At 45.1% G+C, this 18304-nt stretch overlaps 1 protein-coding gene across 1 annotated transcript in view; it reads left to right on the top strand.

Moving 5' to 3' along the window:
- Positions 1 to 18304, top strand: part of RELB (v-rel avian reticuloendotheliosis viral oncogene homolog B) — a 59479-nt gene that overhangs the window by 20153 nt on the left and 21022 nt on the right. The window contains exons 5-8 of the mRNA XM_006871349.1: positions 11414 to 11571; positions 12461 to 12552; positions 12664 to 12795; positions 15205 to 15309. Coding sequence (XP_006871411.1) covers positions 11414 to 11571; positions 12461 to 12552; positions 12664 to 12795; positions 15205 to 15309 — 487 coding nt within the window. The remainder of the gene's footprint in view (positions 1 to 11413; positions 11572 to 12460; positions 12553 to 12663; positions 12796 to 15204; positions 15310 to 18304) is intronic.

Here is an 18304-nt window from a genome sequence, read left to right as displayed (position 1 = left end):
TTTTTTAACTTTTTATTGTGAATTGAGTGAACATTAACAGACAAGATCATCAGCTTTTCATTTCAATAAATTATACACTTTATTTCATATAAATGATTACAATCCCTTCCCTGCAACAACTGTTACCCTACTTCCTCCCTGTGGCTCCATTTACATCTTAATATTTCACAAATGAACAAAGCAAAAATACTTGGTGTGCACATACAAAACAAAAAGTATATATCCATTTAAATGTCCAAAGGGCACATTCTGCAAACCAGCCTCCTACTTTTAGGCACACAGCCTTTCTCAGTCCATGGGCCTGCAGCCCTCAGCTGTGTTATCTCTCCATGCCACCACCTCTGCCACCACCTTTGCTGTTGCTGCTTTTCTAGGTAGGATCTCACACTCCATTCATGCTCTTCCTTCTTGATGGCCTAGATATAGTGTTGTTGTTGTTTTTAACAAAGCATTGTTATTTGGTGTGCCAATCTCTTTATTATTTTCAAATTATTTTTTTCCCAATCTTTGCTATTTTCTCACTTAACATCAAGTCCAGGATTCTGTGTTGTGTTGAGTCTGCAAGTCTCTTGTCTCCTTTAACCTGGGTCAGCTCCTCGGTGATCTCTGTGTTCCAGGACAGGGATATTTATGAAGAGGACAAGACTGATGCTTTGTAGATTATCAGTATTGGGGGCCTGCTGGCTGCTCCTAGAGTTGATGAGAGTATGCATTTTGACAAGAATTCCGCAGCCGTGATGCAGGGGACTTGCCAGGGTCTCCTAGCAGGAGATTGGTGGTGCTGAGCATTAAAGTGACCACCAGGTCTCTCCAGTGTCAGGGTATAGCCTTCCCTTTGTTGCGGTTGTGTTGCCTTCAAGTCAGCTCCACCTCACTCACTCTATGTATAGCAACAAAACAAAACGTTTTTAAGTCCTATGTCATCTTTGTGATCCTTGATATGTTTGAGTCCACGGTTTTGGCCACTATTGAGTACCTTCCAAGGGGGCTCATCTTCCAGCTCAGTGTGAGATGATATTCTGTAATCATCCACAGAGGTTTCATTGGCTAATTTTCGAGAAGGTAATCGCCAAGCTTTTCTTCCTAATCTGTGTTAGGTCTGGAAACTCCACCGAAACCTGCCTGTCATGGGTGGCCCTGCTGGAATTTGGAATACTTGTGGTGTAGGTTCAAGCATTACAGCCACTACATTACGACAAACTGACAGACAGGTGGTAATTCCATTTATAGTTAGTAAGTTATCTTTGAAGCCGTGGTGTGACACTGTAGGATAAGCACTGGAATGGTAACAACAAGGTCAACAGTTCGAACTCACCAGCTGCTTTCGGAAAGCTACACAGGGTCACTGTGAGTCGTAACTGACTCAGTGGCACACAACAACCACAAATTATCTTTGTGATGAGACTTTAAGATTGTTTATTTTCCCCACTATATTTTTTAATTTGTGTACTTTGGACATGTTATCAGGAGGGACCGAACAGTCCCTGGAGAAGGACATCATGCTTGGTAAAGTGGAGGGTCAATGAAAAAGAGGAAGACCCTCAAGGAGATGAATTGACACAGTGGTTGCAACAGTGATTCAAACAGGACCCCTCAAGGCAAACCCCCTTCCAAGACTGAAACTCAAATGGAATACACTAGCAGGTATATTATGGTCCTGCTGCTGACCACGTTGGACACCGATAAGGGGAAGAGGGGGAAAAACAGCAATGAAGTTGTGAACTAAGTCTGACCACATTCAATAGACTCCTGTTAACCTGGATTGAGACCTGGTTAACCAGCAGTATGACGAGACCTGGGGACTCCTGGCCCCAGAGGACTAGAACAGAGTGTGAAGCATCCAGCTGATATGAAGTGAGGGGAGATGCACAGGAACACCCACACTTGCAGATAGTACCCATTTGACCTGGCATCAATGGCTGGATGATCAGAACACAACTAGAGGAAGAAAGAAGAGGGGAAAAAAAAAAGAAAAAAGGAGTAACCCACTACAAGTGGATGAACTTGACCTATGCTTGTGGATGTTGTATGACAAAGGAGGGGACAAATCTCTACAGTAAAGATCATTCCCACCCCAATGGTACACAGGGTCGACAGGGAGGGGGAACTTAGACATTGGCTACCCAAAATGGGGGGACTACAAAGGCAAGAAGTGACTGGCTTACAAGCTTTCAACAGGGAACCTAGCTCCAGAGGATACAGGGAAAGGTAGAACCTCCACTGAATTGTTTCCACTCTGTCTGGATGGGGTTGATAAAAGGTGAGGGGGAAAGGACTCCTGTGGTTCAATAGTGAATGGTTGCTATCAGGTCTGACAGTGAGTGTTGGAAAGGTAAATGTAAATGCTGGGTAACAAAAGGAGCAGAGTGGCAGATTTTGCAGTCCAGGAGCGGAGATCCCTGGAACCATCAAGGGAGAAAAGCGCAGTGTGAGACCCATGTCCGGAAAGGCAGTGACACTGAGGATGGAGGCAGAGACAATGAAGTGGACAGAAGGAGCGGCTGGGGATTCTGGACTCAGGTAGAGAGAGGGGTTGTGTGCTGGCGGCCAGGGAGCAGGCATGTGGAGTATACCCTTTGTTTGATGATGCATGCAGGGGATTGTGATCATTGCAGTGAAACAAAGTACGATAGGATGAATGTAAAGACAATGCTCACCCATGTAAACTAACACATAATTCACAATAAAAACTTGAAAAAAAAAACAGAACCGATTGTGAGGATGTCCAAGGATCAGGCAGTGTTTCATTCTGTTGTGCGTGGGGTTGCTCTGAGTTGGAACCAACTTCTTCTTGTTAAGTGCCATTCAGTTAGTTTCAACTCACAGCGACCCTGTATAGGGAGGGTTTCCAAGGAGCAAATGGTGAGCTTGAACCCCCCCACCTTGCAGTTCAAACCAACCTTGCAGTCCAACACAAGAAGAATTGTTGTTGTTAAATGCCATTGAGTTGGTTCCAACCCATTAGGGACTCTGTATAGGTTTTCCATTTTCCAAGGAGCAACTGTTGAGCTTGAACTGCAGACCATGTGGTTCAAGTCAACTTTACAGTCCAGCGCATTAACCTACAGCGCCACACCAGGGCTCCTGGAACCAAGTAGAGGGCACCTAATCACATCAATAGAATATGGATAACATATAAATTTCCACTTTAACTGTTAAAATGCACAACTCAGTAACTTCTTTACATTCGCAATGTCGTACAAGCTTTACCACTCTCTAGTTCCAATTTGTTTTCATCAACCCAGACGCTCTCTGCCACTTAATCAGTAACTCCCCTGGTAGCTTCTAACCTACTTTCTGTCTTTATGAATTTGCCTACCCTCGGAAACCCTGTACAGGGTCGCTATGGGTCGGACCCGACTCGATGGCACTTAACAACAACAACAACAACAACAACAAGGCAGTTCATATAATGGAATCGTACAATATTTGTCTTTTTGTGTCTGGCTGATGTTGCTTAGCACAATGTTTTCAAGATTCATGGTGTCTGTAACATAGGACAGAAGTTCATTTCTCTTTCTGGCTGAGGAATAGTTCATTGTATTTCTGCATTCATTTGTTGATAGGTACTTGGGTTGTTTGTTCCTTTGGCCTATTGTGAAAAGGACTTCCTTCCTTCCTTCCTTTGTGAATTGTGAATTGAGTGAAAGTTTACAGAGCAGATCATTGGTTTTCCATCCAACAAATCGTTCACTGTTCACTTCCTTTCCTCTTGTTGATTGCAATCCCCTCCACGTGAGGTCACTCATCCCACTTCCTCCCTGGAGTTCTTGTTTCCATTCCTCCTTCTTTCCCAGCCCTTCTGAATTGTGTCCTAAGGTAAATGCTGCCCTTTTGATCTTTAATGGGTGACCATTTTATGATATGTGTACCTCACTAGTGTTGTTGTTGTCTCCCCTATAGAACTATCTACTGCTTGGGTGAAATTTGAGCCACAAGGATGAGTTCCGTTCTAGACCAAGGGCCATTGTTTTAAGGTTGGTTCTACCAGCCTGTTTCTGATCAGTAAGCCTGGTCTTTTTTGTGATTCTGAGTTTTATTCTATACTTTTTCCCACTCTATCTAATGGAATCCCTTTCAGAGTAGTTGATAGTGGTAGCCGGGCACCATCTAGTTCTCCCGATCTCAGATCACGGAGATGCAACTAATGGTCATATGGTCCATAGTTGATTGGACTAATTGTTTCCAAGCACCTTCAATTTCTTTATTCTTCTTTCTTCCAGATAGGGAGAGACCAATAGTTTTACCTTAAATGATTGCTCATGAAATTTTTTTTTCAAACAATAACATCTTTCTGATTTTTATTTAATATGTGATTTACTGAAATGGCAGTTACCTCAGCAGTTCACTAGACACACATGTCATTGTCTCTAAATTATGTGGGGCAGGTACTAGGCTTTCACACCAAGTCTTTCCTGGTATTGCCAGCCACAAGACATCTTTTGTATCAGTACTCCCTTGTATACTGATTCTTACTAGTAGTCCTGGGCAGACACAATAGTAATATGGTAATTACATCATTCTACAAAAGTGGGGAGAAAAAACAGTAATGAAAACAACCTGCTATCTAAAAATAATGAAAGGTTCCATTTAAATTAATAAGTTATGTTTGACAAGTGCTCATTTTACTTTCTAACAATGTAGTTCCAATCCAAATAGGGCTCTTACTAGCTTTCAAAGTTCTCTAGATGTTACATGCAGAGCAATAATTTAATTCATCTATTTTTATTTCTTCCAATGACATTTAGAGTTCATTTAAGATCCCAATGGCAACTTACCAAAGTAGGATGTCAAACATTGTGTTTGTGGATTCTGTTACGCCATTTGACCATGGTGTGTCCCCAAGACTTTGAAGGTTGGTTCTGATGCAAGTCGAATTAGCTGAGTTGGTTTTGTTTGTTTGTTTAGTTTTTTTTTTTTTTTTTTTTTTTTTTTTTTTTTTTTTTTTTTAGTATTTTTCCCAAATGTTTTGTTGTGTGTTGGGAGAAGGTTTACACCATTGAACAATTCATACATGTTGTTAAGCCATGGATTGCAAGCTCTACAATATAACATTCTTATTCACCTTCTTCCCTGTGTTTCCTGTTTCCATTCCTCTGTCATTCCTACCATTTGCTGCCTTCTGAACTTTTGCCCATAGGCAAATGCTGCCCTATTGATGTCAAATTATTGATTTTTCTCAGGAGTAAGAACATCCTTATTGATACTGTTCACTATGTAAACATCGCTATTATTCGATTTAAACTTGAGCCATAGCTTGGATGTGTGTAGCAGGGTGGTGGTGAGTAGGGAGGGTAATGAGTTCATTTCCAGACCTGAAGGGTGACTCAAGGGTTCAACCAGTCTCATATCAGTAAACCCAGTCTTTTTTATGATTTTGAGTTTTGTTCCTACTCTATCCAAAACCCTCTTTTGTGACCCCTGTAACCCCTTTCAACATGGTCAATGTGGTAGCCGGGCACCATCTAGTTCTTCTGGTCTCAGGATGGTGGAGATTAAGATTCAATTGATCCCTGTGCCCTTTGGATTAATTGTTTCCATGCATCTTTAACTTCATTTAGTTTTTATCATTATTATCAGTATCCTTGTAAAACAGGGAGTACCATGAACAGTAAATCATACAATTGAACATCTGAGAATGACAACATCAGCAAATGATGGATGCACTGCAACACTGTATGAAGTACAGATGACTAAAGATAAGATGTAAAATCAACAACACCACAGTCTTAAGTGTGGTTCACTGTGACAAGAGTCCGTCCGAAGTAGGAGATGTGCCTGTATCATCTTCACTGAGTGTTTCCTGTGTGTCGGGTGATTGTTGTTGTCACTGTTGTTGTTAAGTCCCGTAGAGTCGATTCTGACCCATAGAAACCCTGTGTATAGGGTTTCTGAGGAGCAGCTGGTGAGCTTGAACTGCCGAACTTGCCTTTCAAACCGACTTTGTAGTCCAGCGCATTAACCCACAGTGCCACACCAGGACTCCCCTGTTGGTGTTAGGTGCTAGCAAGTTGGTTCTGACAAATAACAACCTTATTCACAACTAAATGAAACACTGTCCAGACCTGCACCATCCTCACAGTTGTTGAGTTTGAACCCATTGGTGCTGCCATTGTGTCAGTCCATCTCATTGGGGGTCTTCTCCTTTATTGCTGACCCTCCGCTTTACCAAGCATGTACAACAGAAGAAGTCTCATCAGCCTGGCTTTGAATGAGTATCATCGATCTGTTTGTTCTTCTGGTAGTCCATGGTACTTCTACTATTCTCCTCCAACACCGTAACTCAAATGCATCAGTTCTTCTGTGGTCTTCCTTATTTACTGTCTAATTTTCACATGCATATCAGGCTATTGAAAATACCATGGTCAGGTGTACCTTAGTCCTCAAATTATCATTTTTTGCCCTCGAACATTTTGAAGAGGTCTTGTGCAGCAGATTTGCCTAATACAATATGCCGTTTGATTTTTTGACCGCTGCTATGAGTGTTGATTGTAGATCCAAGCAAAATGATGTCCTTAACCACAACACGAGAACATATATTTGCAGTGCCCCGGCCCCACCGCAGGCATAATGAAGGAGGCAGGTGCTTGGGACTGTAGCGGGTTCCTTGTTGATTAGGCGACCGCAGATGTAGTTTGACCCAGCAGTGTGGACTTAGTGATCTAAATGCCACACGTGGGGTCATCATCAGTGTCTGGATTTTCCAAAGCATCAAGCTACTCTTGGTCTCAACACAACCCAGTTTTCCCTCAAGTAACATGATGGGTTTGCGGTTCTTGTATGCTGTTGTTGTTGTTAAGTGCTGTAGAGTCAGATCCAACTCAGCGATGCTGGGTGGTGTTTTCAAGGAGTGTTTGGTGGACTTGAGCCACCAACCTTGCAGTTAACAGTCTCTTCCTTATTGTACGGTGCCACACTGGGATGCTGCATATTCAACATATATTAAAACTGTGCAGGGTAAATACCAGTATACCAGGGGGCTTCAAAAAGTTCGTGGAGAAATCCCATTCTCTTTTCATTGCATTTCCCACAAACTTTTTGAAGCCCTCTCATACTGTAGACGTCCAAATGAACCCTGGTGGCATAGTGGGTTCAACATTGGACTGCTAATGCAAAAGGTTAGCAGTTCAAACTCACCAGCCACTCCGTGGGAGAAAAATGTGGCATTCTGCTTCTGTAAAAATTTACAGCCTCGGAAACCCAGTGGGGCAGTTCTACTCTATCCTTTAGGGTCTCTAGGAGTCAGAATCAACTGGATGATGGGGTTTGGTTTGGTTTGGTTTTGGTAGACATAAAACAGAGCTAGGTTCTTGGCTCGGCTGACTTTAAACAGGGTTGATCACTGACCTAGATGGCCAGTGGGACTTCCAGAGGTCTTACAGGACCCGGGACAGTGGTGTGGGGCTGTCTCTGGACTTGTAGATTGCTTAGTGCCTGTGGCCCTGTGAGTTCTGCTGTGGGTCCCCATCACTAAAAAATCAACTGAAAAAAAACCAACCAGTTGCCACGTATGGACTTTATCTTGTGGGGACCCTATGTGTGTCAGAGTAAGACTGTGCTCAATGGGATTTTCAGTGGCTGAGTTTTCAGAAGTAGACCACCAGACCTTTCTTCCTAGGTTCTTCTGGGTAGACTCGTGTCTCTAGCCTTTTGGTTAGCACCACTAGGGGGCTCTGTGCTAACCAAAGTTGTTGCCTTTGCGTCAATTCCAATTCATGGTGACCCCTTGTGTTACAATGCAAAACTTCACCGTAGAGTTTTCTTCGATATAATGTTTAACAGAGGGGACTCTGATGGCGCAACAATTAAGCACTTGGTGGCTGGTGTCTGAAAGGTTCCAGTTCGAACTCACCCAGTGGCAGTGGGGAAGGAAGAATGACTGGCAATTTGCTTCCGTAAAGATTACAGCCAGGAAAGCCCTAGAGGGCAGTTCTGCTCTGTCACATGGGTTGGAATTGACTCGATGGTACCCAGTAACAACAGTCTGTAACAAAACAGAACCCCTGGCCTTTTTGTCCATGGTGCTACTGGGCGGACTTGAACCTCCAACCATTCTGTTCGCAGTGGGGAACCACCGCCCAAGCACTCAGCATTAACTAGAATCACCCCCAATGTTCCAAACGACCCCTAGGGGGCAGAACTCCCCCACTTAGTCACTGGCTAATTTTTAGGTTTTTATTTTCAAAGTTTGATCTTATAGCCGTGGTATTGCCATGGTTAAACATTAAGCTGCTAACTGAATGGTTGGAGGTTCGAGCCCACCAGCTGCTCTGTGGACCTTAGAAATGCTATGGGCAGTTCTACCCTGCACTGTTGGTAGGTACCATTGAGTTGGTTCCAACTCCCCCTAGGTTTGTGACCCTGTGCAAAACAGAGTGAAGTAAGCATCACTCGGTCCTGTACCCTCCCCACAGTTGCTGTTTGAGCCCATTGTTGTAGCCACTATGTCATTCCATCTTGTTGAGGGTCTTCCTCTTTTTCGCTGACTTTACCAAGCATGAGGTCCTTCTCCAGGGACTGGTCCCTCCTGATAACATGTCGGAAGTGAGACGAGCTCTCACCTTCCTGGCTTCTCGGGAGCACTCTGGCTGTGCTTCTACGGCAGATTTGTTTGTTCTTTTGACAGTCCATGCTACTTTCAGTATTCTTCCTTGACACCTTAACATTGTTGTTGTCAGGTGCCATCGAGTCGGTACCGACCCATAGCGACCTTCTGCACAGCAGAATGAAACACTGCCCGATCTTGGGCCAACCTCACTATTGTTGCCACACTTGAGCCCATCGATGCTACTACACTTGGCTAATCCATCTTGCTGGGGGTCTTTCTCCTTTTCTCTGACCCTTCACTTTACCAAACATGATATCCTCAAGCGACTGGTCCCTCCTGACAATATGTCCAAAGTATGAGAGACAGAGTTTGGCCATCCCGGCCTCCAAGGAACACTCTGGCTGCACTTCTTTCAACACAGATCTGTTGGTTCTTTTGGCAGCCCATGGCACTTTCAGTATTCTCCTCCAACACCATAACTTAGAAGCATCAATTCTTCGACAGTCTTCCTTATTCACTGTCCAGCTTTTGCATGCATATGAGGTTATTGAAAATACCATCGCTTGGGTCAGGAGCACCTTAGTCCTCAAGCTGACACCTTAATATACTTTTGATAAAATAGGATAATGCCCTCTAGGATCATTATGAGTCAGAATCAACTCTGTAGGTTGGTTTTGTATTTTCTTGTTGCCCTTGTTGAAGCTAGAGCAAGTTATTGAAGCTCTCAGATGCCTCCAGGGAAGCCAAATGACCAGAGGGGTCAATCTCGGCCTCTTTTCTCTGCAGTGCTCCATGGCTGTTGAATAGGAATTTCGGCTTAGGTTGCCATAACTTCCAGTTGTTATTTTAAGGAGTCCTGATGGTTCTCTGGCTGAGTGCTTAGACTGTGACCTCAAGGTCGGCTGTTCAAATCCACCAGCCTGAGGCTGTTGGCTCCCGTGAAGATATATGGTTTCAGATTCCCTCAGCAGCAGTGGGTTTATTTGGTGGCTCAGTAGGAGCCCCGGTGGCACTGGACTGCCTACTGTACAAGGTCAGTGGTTCGAACCTATCAGCCAGTCAGCGGGAAAATGATGAGACTATGTGTTCCCATAAAGATTTACAGTCTTGGGAATCCTGGAGCAATCCCACTCTGCCTTAGGGGGTCGCTAAGAGTCGTAACCGATTTTAAGGATCTTTAGGTTTCGTTGCTTTAGGGTTGTTTTTTAAGCAGCATCTGGAAGTTTGGAGTCATGTGATCTCTCACAGTTTTTAAATGTGCACTCCAAAAACCTCCCAACTTTTTATTTTGAAAAATGTGAGGCCTGCAAAGATGTTAGAATAGTAAAACAAACACCTTTGTACCCTTTGTCTAAACCTAACCAATTGCCATTTTACCATGCTTTCTGTCTCTTTCGCTCTCCTTTATACACGCACAAACAGTGCCTCACTAACACCATAGAGGAGAGGAATTGGCACACACAGGACAGTACCATCACATCACACAACAGAGGAGAATTCCATAATCCTGAGAATCATAACCTATCCACCTTGACACATATTTTGGTGGGGCACATTCAGTCCCTTTCAATTGGTGATGCTGAGTTTCATCTAAGAGCTCTGGTGGCATAGGTGTTTGGCATTTTACTGCTAATGGAAAGGTTGGTGATTCAAATTTGCCAGCCGCCCGGCAGGGAGAATGTAACAGTCAGCTTCCACAAGATGACAGCCTAGGAAATCCTTCGGGGCAACTAGACTCTGCTTTCTAGGGTCTCTGTGAATCAGGATTGAGTCGATGACAATGGGTGTTTTCCGGGTTTGAGTCTGAGCATCTTGTTCAGTGGTGCCAATGGGTCCATCGCTGGCAAAGGTGCCTTCTCCCCTGGTAACTAAGAAGCTGTTTGGAAAGTATTTGTACAAACCTCTAAGTGACCAAAGAAAAGCACATCCGTGGGCACACACAGCGCCCAAGTCACCAGTTTGAAGCCTCAAGAAGAGCTTACAACCTTTTTGGTATCATCTACTGTTGACACAGCCCCCCACTCACTATGACCCCACGCACAGTGGCATGAAACATAGGGGGTCCCTGGATGATGCATACGGTTTGCATTCGACTCGTAACTCAACTAGTCCTGGTGTGGCACTGTTGGCTAAGCACTGGACTGCTAACTTCTAAGTTGGCGGTTCAAACCCACCAGTTCCTTCTCAGAGACCCTATACAGGGTGGTTATCAGTTGGAACCGACTCGACAACGTAACAACAACAGTAACCGAAAGGTTGGCGGTTCAAACCCACCCAGCGATGCCGTGGAAGAAACAGCCCCGGCAGCCCAATTCTGTAAAGATTACAACCTAGAAAGTTCGATGGGGAGTAGGACTCTGTACCATGTGGGGTCTCCAAAGTCACAAAACACAAACAATAGTGAATCAAAACACGTCATTCCTGTGATCATGGAGATCGGGTCGTTGTGACCCATGAGGTTTTCATGATTTTCTGAAGCAGACACCAGACCTTTCTTCTGAACCCACCTTAGCCTGGAAGCTCTACTGAAACCTGTTCAACAGCTTAGCAACAGGTATGTTGTTGTTGTTAAGTGCCGTCGAGGGTTTCCTGAGGAGTAGCTGGTGAGCTTGAACCGCCACCTTTGTGGTTCAAACTGGCTTGGCAGTCCAGTGCCTTAACCCACAGCGCCACACCAGGACTCCTACCCTTAGGATCTTAGTAAGGTCTTAAGTAAGCATTCCAGATGATCCCAACATCATATTCTGGTGGAGGATGGGGGAAAGGGTGGGAGCTGCCAAGGAAAGGTGGTCTCCAGGAGCTGGGGTGGGTGTGAGTGAGGGTCTGCGATGGGGCTCCAAGAGCAAGCACACCATCTTCCTGCAGCTCCGGGAGTGTGGCGGGCTGCGGGAGGTGGAGGTGACAGCGTGCCTGGTATGGAAGGACTGGCCTCACCGAGTCCACCCCCACAGCCTCGTGGGTAAAGACTGCACAGATGGTGTCTGCAGGGTGCGGCTCCGGCCTCACGTCAGCCCCCGGCACAGGTACTGACTCTTGACCCCTGACCTGGACCCTAGGGGGTGGAGATTTTAAGGGACTGAGGATCTGTCACCCAGGGAAACCTCAGGGCTGGGAGGGGAGGGAAACTGAGGCCTGCAGTTAGAATCAAGGACTGTTCAATGTAGACCTGCAACCCTGCCACATCCAGGTTACTCTTGTCCCCCTTGCATAGAGGTGGAAGTTGAGGATCAGAGAGGCATTCTCAAAATGAGCCGTTGAAAGTCATTTTTCAGGAGAGGAGAGGAAAAAATAGTGCTTTTAGCATGTCTGAGGAACTATAAACCTTTAATCAAGTTCAATTGCTATTGCTTAAAAAAAAAGATTTCTTAGTATGTCAATTATATAACAAACTCATCTTAGAAAAATATCTTTGAGAAATTTTATCTAAAAATAAGTATGTTGAAGCAAATTTGTTTCTCAATGTAATGAACCAAAAGAAACCCACTGCCTTCAAATTGATTCTGACTCTTAGCGACCCGGATGACAGAGTAGAACCGTCCACAGAGGGTTTCGGAGACTGTTCATCTTTATGGGAGTAGGCGGCCTCACCTTTTTCCCATGGGGCAGCTGGGGAGTTTGAACTGCCGACCTTTTGGTGAGCAGCCCAAAACTTAACCCACTGTACCAGCAGGTCTCCTTCCCAATATAAGTAAGCTATAAAAATAAAAAGGTGTTTCTGTTTTTTTCAGTTTTAAAATTAACAACAAAAAATTCCTGACTATTCTGAGGGGGTTGTACCTAAGGCCCCTCCTAATGCTGGGAGCCTTGGGCCTGGGATGTCTTAACCCCCTAAGACTATGAGCCCCTCTTGTGGGTCAGAGCCACCACCTGCGCCTCCCCTCACGGGTTTCCCTCCTCCCGCTGACCACTCAGCTTTAACAACTTGGGCATCCAGTGTGTGAGGAAGAAAGAAATTGAAACTGCCATTGAGCGCAAGATCCAACTGGGCATCGACCCTTACAACGGTGAGCCTCCCACCTAACCTATTCACCAGCCTCCCAAGTCTTCCTTTCCTCTGCCCCGCCTCCCTTAGGGTGTCCCCACCCACTCAGCCCACCCACTGCTCCCCCCCACAGCCGGGTCCTTGAAGAACCATCAAGAAGTGGACATGAATGTCGTGAGAATCTGCTTCCAGGCCTCATATCGAGATCCGCAGGGACAGATGCGACGGATGGATCCTGTGCTCTCGGAGCCTGTCTATGACAAGAGTGAGTTGAGGGTTCAGGCACCAGATTGCTTGTGACAGCAGGTACCTGAGGGCCCATGCATAGACCGATGAGCAGAATTGTCTATATGTTGATCTCACTGCTAATGGCTGCTAGCGTTGCTTCAGTGACTCAGATGCTGTGTGATTCTCTTGGCCTTTCCCTCATGGTCGTTAAATGACTTTCACAGCCCTGGACATCATATCTGTGTTCAAAGCATGGGAGAATCAGGGTCACTCTGAATGACTGAGCAGTTTGTGTACTACCTAATCCCAGAGATCTTTATTTACTACTCAAACCAAAAGAAACCAAATCCACTGCCACCAAGTCGGTTCTGACTCATAGAGTCCCTGTATAGGGTTTCCAAGGCTGAAAATCTTTATGGGAGCAGAAAGCTTCATCTTTCTCTTGCAGAGCAGCTGGTAGGTGTGAACTTGTGGTTAGCAGTCCAGTGTGTGGGACTTCCTAATATTACATAGTGCACAAACGGTGGAACTATCAGACGGCCCCAGGGAAGAGACAGCATGAATAATATTTCTCTTTTATGAAGAAAGCAATATATTTCCCAGAAGTCTCCTGGGGGATGATTTCTTAGGACTTATGGGCTAGAACTTGATCACATGATCATCCCTAGTGACAAGAAGCCTGAGGAAGCAAGTGTTTCGGTTTTTCAGCCTCTAGAGAGGAGTTTGGAGTCCTGATGTTGCAATGTAGGATAAGCACTGGACCGAAAGGTCAGTTTGAACAGCAAAATCTGAAGTTCAAACCTACCAGCTGCTCCTTGTAAAAGCTATATAGGTTCCCTATGATTCAGAACCAACTCCACCACACCTAACAACAACAGGAGGGCTTCAGGCTTGAAAGAGGAGAGTAAGCATGGCAATTAGGTTCTAGTCAACCTGCAAAGACAAACACAGGCATTGAATCGAGAAGGCATATTAATTCAGTGAGGGCTTTTATGGATGCACATAACAGAATCCAACTCAGGTGCGCTTATGGGGGGAATATCTATTTCAATAAACAAAACGCCCAGATGTAGCACAGCTCTTCAGGTCTGACTGTATCCAGGTCTCTAGTGATGTCATTGGGGACCTGTCCCTTTCTGTGCTTCCTCCATGTTAGTTATCTCGGGAGGGCCCTCCCATGTGGGACAAAATAGCTGTGTGTGGTGGTGATTGTGTGCCGTGGAGTCAGTTCCGACTCACACTGACCCTGTATAGGGTTTCTGAGGCTGTAAATCTTTACTGGAGCAAAAAGCCTCATCTTTCTCCCACAGAACTGCTGGTAGTTTCAAACTGCTGGCCTTGAAGTTAGCAGCTTGACTGAGGTTTATATCTTTCCAGCGCATCACCTGTCCCCCTCATCACAGAAAACAGAGCTTATGCAATGTTTTTGCTTGAAGTTTCAGAGTTCTCTCTCATTGGCTTAGTTTTGGTCATGTGCTCCGTCCCAGCCAATCAGCTGTGGTTGGAGAGAGAGGCAATACTCTGATTGGCCAGGCTTGGAGCATGTGATCGCTATTGAAGTAGGAAGTTGGCTCAACTCTACCCAGCCGCCCATAATCCAGATGGTAGATGGTCCTTCAAAGAAAAACTGAGCTCCTGTTAACAAATGATGATCCGGCAACCAACAAAGTGATTCTTTTGAGCTTTCCTCATGGCTATGAAATAGCTGCCACAGCTGTGAACATCATATCTGTGTTTGAGGCCTGGGCAAGGGCATGGTTGACCTGTATGGATGTGCATGTTGTGCACTGATCAATTTCAGTGATCAGTATTTACTCTGTAGCCTATGCAAATGGGACTTGCTACTGTTAAACAATGCACAACCTATATACCTGTACCAAGTGGTCCCAACATGAATACTTTCTCTTTTATGGAGGAAAAAAAAAACATTGCTGGATAGCAAGAAAACAGTTGTTCACTACAGATTTGAGGGTGTTCCCCTTTCTCCAGAATCCTCTGGTCCCTGACCCTTCCAGCTCTTCCCATGGCCTGACGGTCTTCCCCTTGGCCCTCACTAGACACTGACCAGCCCTCAGCAAAGAAAAGGACTCATGATTGTCCGTTGTTGTTGTTGTTAGTTGCCGTCGCGTCAGTTAGGGTTCTTGGCAACCCCACGTGTTCAGAGTTGAACTGCTCCATAGGGTTTTCAAGGCTGTGACCTTTCAGAACCAGATTGCCACCCCTTTCTTTCAAGGCGCTTGTGAGTAGATTCAAAGTATCAGTCTTATGACTAGTAGTGGAGTGCTTAGCCGTGTGTACCACTTAGGGACTCCTGACTGCCCCTTCCATCTGAGAGCTTCCTCTTCCTCCACCTGCAGCAGGCCCCTCCTCTCCCCACTTCTCCATCTCCCAGCTGTACATAGCCCAGGGCAGCTCTTAAATGCCTCTTCCCCTCACTCCCTCCCAGAGTCCACAAACACGTCAGAGCTGCGGATCTGCCGGATCAACAAGGAGAGCGGACCTTGCACGGGTGGCGAGGAGTTGTACCTGCTGTGTGACAAGGTGCAGAAAGGTGAGGGCCGGGGGCAGCCAGCCTGGGCCAAGTCTGGTAGCCAGGGAGCCCCAAGGGTGAGAGGGTGCTTTCAATTTCTAGGGCTTTCATAATTGGTTTCCACAATGTGGGTGACTTCAAATGTCAGAAATGTATTGCCACGCAGTTCTGGATGCTGATAAGCTCAAATTCAGCATATCAGCAGGACCACACTCTCTGAGGAATCTAAAGGAGGATCTTTGTGGTCTGTTCCAGTCTGTGGTGACGACTGGCATTCCTTGGCTTGAGGCAGCATCAGTCCGGAAGTCTGAGTCTTGCTGTCTCTCTGTCTCTTGTCCTCCTCTTCTTTTTTTGTTTTTTATTGTGAATTGAGTGATAGTTTACATGGGAGAACATCAGCTTTACACTCATCATTTCATTGCAATGATGACAATCCCCTGCGTGCATCATCATTTAGTAGTATTTGCTTCTATTCCCTTTGGAGTTTTTTTTTTGTGACGGGGGAGGGGGGATGTACACAAAAACACTCAGGAATATATCATTAATTTAAACAACCAAAGGGCACATTCTGCAAGCGTGCCTCCTGGCCACCAGCACCCACTGTTTCCATGAGTCTAGAGTCCTCAGCTGCTCCCTCTCTCCATGTCTCCATGTCTCTGCTTCCATCTTGGTGTCGCTGCTTCTCTGGATAGGGTCCCACATTCCACTTATGCTCTTTTCCCTTGATGATCTGAGGGTTCTCTGTTTCTGGACTGCAAGATTAACTACTTCCCCATTTTTGTTACAAAACCTTTACAATTGTGACAGTCGCAATTAATCATGATAACGATTACTCACTATTGAATCATAAGAATCTTTTCCCCATCTCTTTTTACCAGGCCCATCTAGACAAGATGAAATCTATTCAGTGAGAGTCCTCCTCTTCTTTTTAAATAATATTTTTGTTGAGTTTTTTAGTTAAGATTTATATCCCAGTGTAGGTTCCCATTGAACAGTTTCTACACAAATTGCTAGTGACATTGGTTTCATTCTCTCATTTTTTTGTCTTTAGTAATTCTTTTGTTTTGAACATTTTATTGTGGTTTGAGCGAAAGCACATAGAGCAAATCGGTTTCCCCGTTCAAATTTTCTACACATTTTGTTTGTGAAATGAGTTACAACCTGGTCAGTGTAACAGTACCTCGCTGTTTTCCCTATTTCCATTTATCTGTCTTGCCTGCCTCTTGTTGTCTTCTTGGCTTTGGTTTTGAGCAAACGCTGCCCTTTGGGTTTTGCGTGGTTGATCAATCCGAGGAGCATGTTCCTCGCGGGTGTTAATGTTTACTTGGTACGCCTTTCTGTCATCTGACTGAAAGGTGTGGATTAAGTTGCAGGTTTGAAGAGTGTCTAAGGGTGGAGTCTCGGAAGCTCCACCATCTCTATCAGACCAGTAATCTGGTCTTTATGTTTCTGAATTTGGTTCTACATTCTTCTCCCACTCTGTCCAGGACTTGAATAGTGATCCTGATCAGAATGGTGTAGTGGCAGCTGGGGGACCACCTAGTTCCTCTGACCTCTGGCTAGTGGAGCCTGTACTTCTTGTGGTTCATTAGACCTTTGGCCTAATTATTTCCTTGAGTCTTCGATTTTCTTCATTCTTCTTTGCTCCAGATGGAGAGAGACCAGTAGTGGTAACTTAGATGGCAGCTCACAAACTTTTAAGACTCCAATTGCTATTCACCATAGCAGGATGTAGAACATTGTCTTTATACCAGTTGACCTAGATCTCTCCCAAGACTATGGTCTTAAGTCCTATACTCCAGTGACTCAGTCCCTCAAAGTGTTTGGTTGTGACTAAGAAGTTTTGATGACTTTGCCCCTTGTTTGCCCCACTCTATACCTGGATGTATTTGTAGAACATCATGCAGATACATATGTGAAAATGTTGTTGTTGTTAAGTGCTGTTGAGTCAGTTCTAACACATAGTGACCCTGTATAGAGTTTCTGAGAAGCAGCTGGTGAGCTCGAACTGCCGATCTTGCAGTTCAAAGCGACTTTGCCATCTAGCATATTAACCCACAGCACCACACCTGAACTCTAAAATAGTAGGGGGAGGGAGGTAAAATCACTTACTAGATAGCGCACATGTATTAATGGGCAACAACCATCACCCACCCAGGGCCATCGATTTATTTCAGATTCAAGAGTGACCTAAAGACAGAGTCGCATGGCTCTCTTAGGTTTCTGGGACAAAATCTTTCAGGGAGCAGACAACCTCCTCTTTTTCCTGTCGTCTGAATCACCGATCTGGTGGTTAGCAGGCCAACATGTAATCCACTGCGCCACCACCAGGGTTCCTTAACTTGGGTGAAGGGAAAGATAATAAGGAGTAGGTGAGCCAAACATGACCAAGGCAAAGGAAGACTCTTGGAGGCATGCAGGAGTCAAAGACACCATGGTAAATGTTGTTGTTGTTGTTGTCAGGTGCCATCCAGTTGGTACCGACTCTTAGCGACCTTATGCACAGCAGAACAAAACACTGCCCGATCCTGGCCCAACCTCACTACTGTTACCATGCTTGAGTCCATCGATGCTGCCACTAGGCCACTTCATTGGGAGTCATCCTCTTTTTCTCTGACCCTCCACCTTACCAAACATGATATATGAGAGACCAAGTTTGGTCATCTTGGCCTCCAAGGAGCACTCTGGCTGCACTTGTTCCAACACAGATCTGTTGGTTCTATGGGCAGCCCACAGTACTTTCAATATTCTCCTCCAACACCATGACTCAAAAGCATCAATTCTCCCGGTCTTCTTCTATGTCCAGCTTTTGCATCCATATGAGGTTATTGAAAACACCATGGCTTGTGTCAGGCACATCTTAGTCCTCAAGCTGACATCTTTGTTCTTCAACACTTTAAAAAGTTCCTGTGCAGCAGATTTGCCTAATGCAATATGTCGTCTGATCTCTTGACTACTGCTTCCGTGAGTAGTTGGTTGTTGATCCAAAAAGAATGAAGTCCTTGACAACTTCAAT

Source organism: Chrysochloris asiatica, unplaced genomic scaffold, assembly GCF_000296735.1.
Source record: "Chrysochloris asiatica unplaced genomic scaffold, ChrAsi1.0 scaffold00168, whole genome shotgun sequence".
Lineage (NCBI taxonomy): Eukaryota > Metazoa > Chordata > Mammalia > Afrosoricida > Chrysochloridae > Chrysochloris > Chrysochloris asiatica.
Note: the sequence above shows the minus strand (reverse complement) of the source record. Positions and strands in the feature narration are given on the sequence as shown.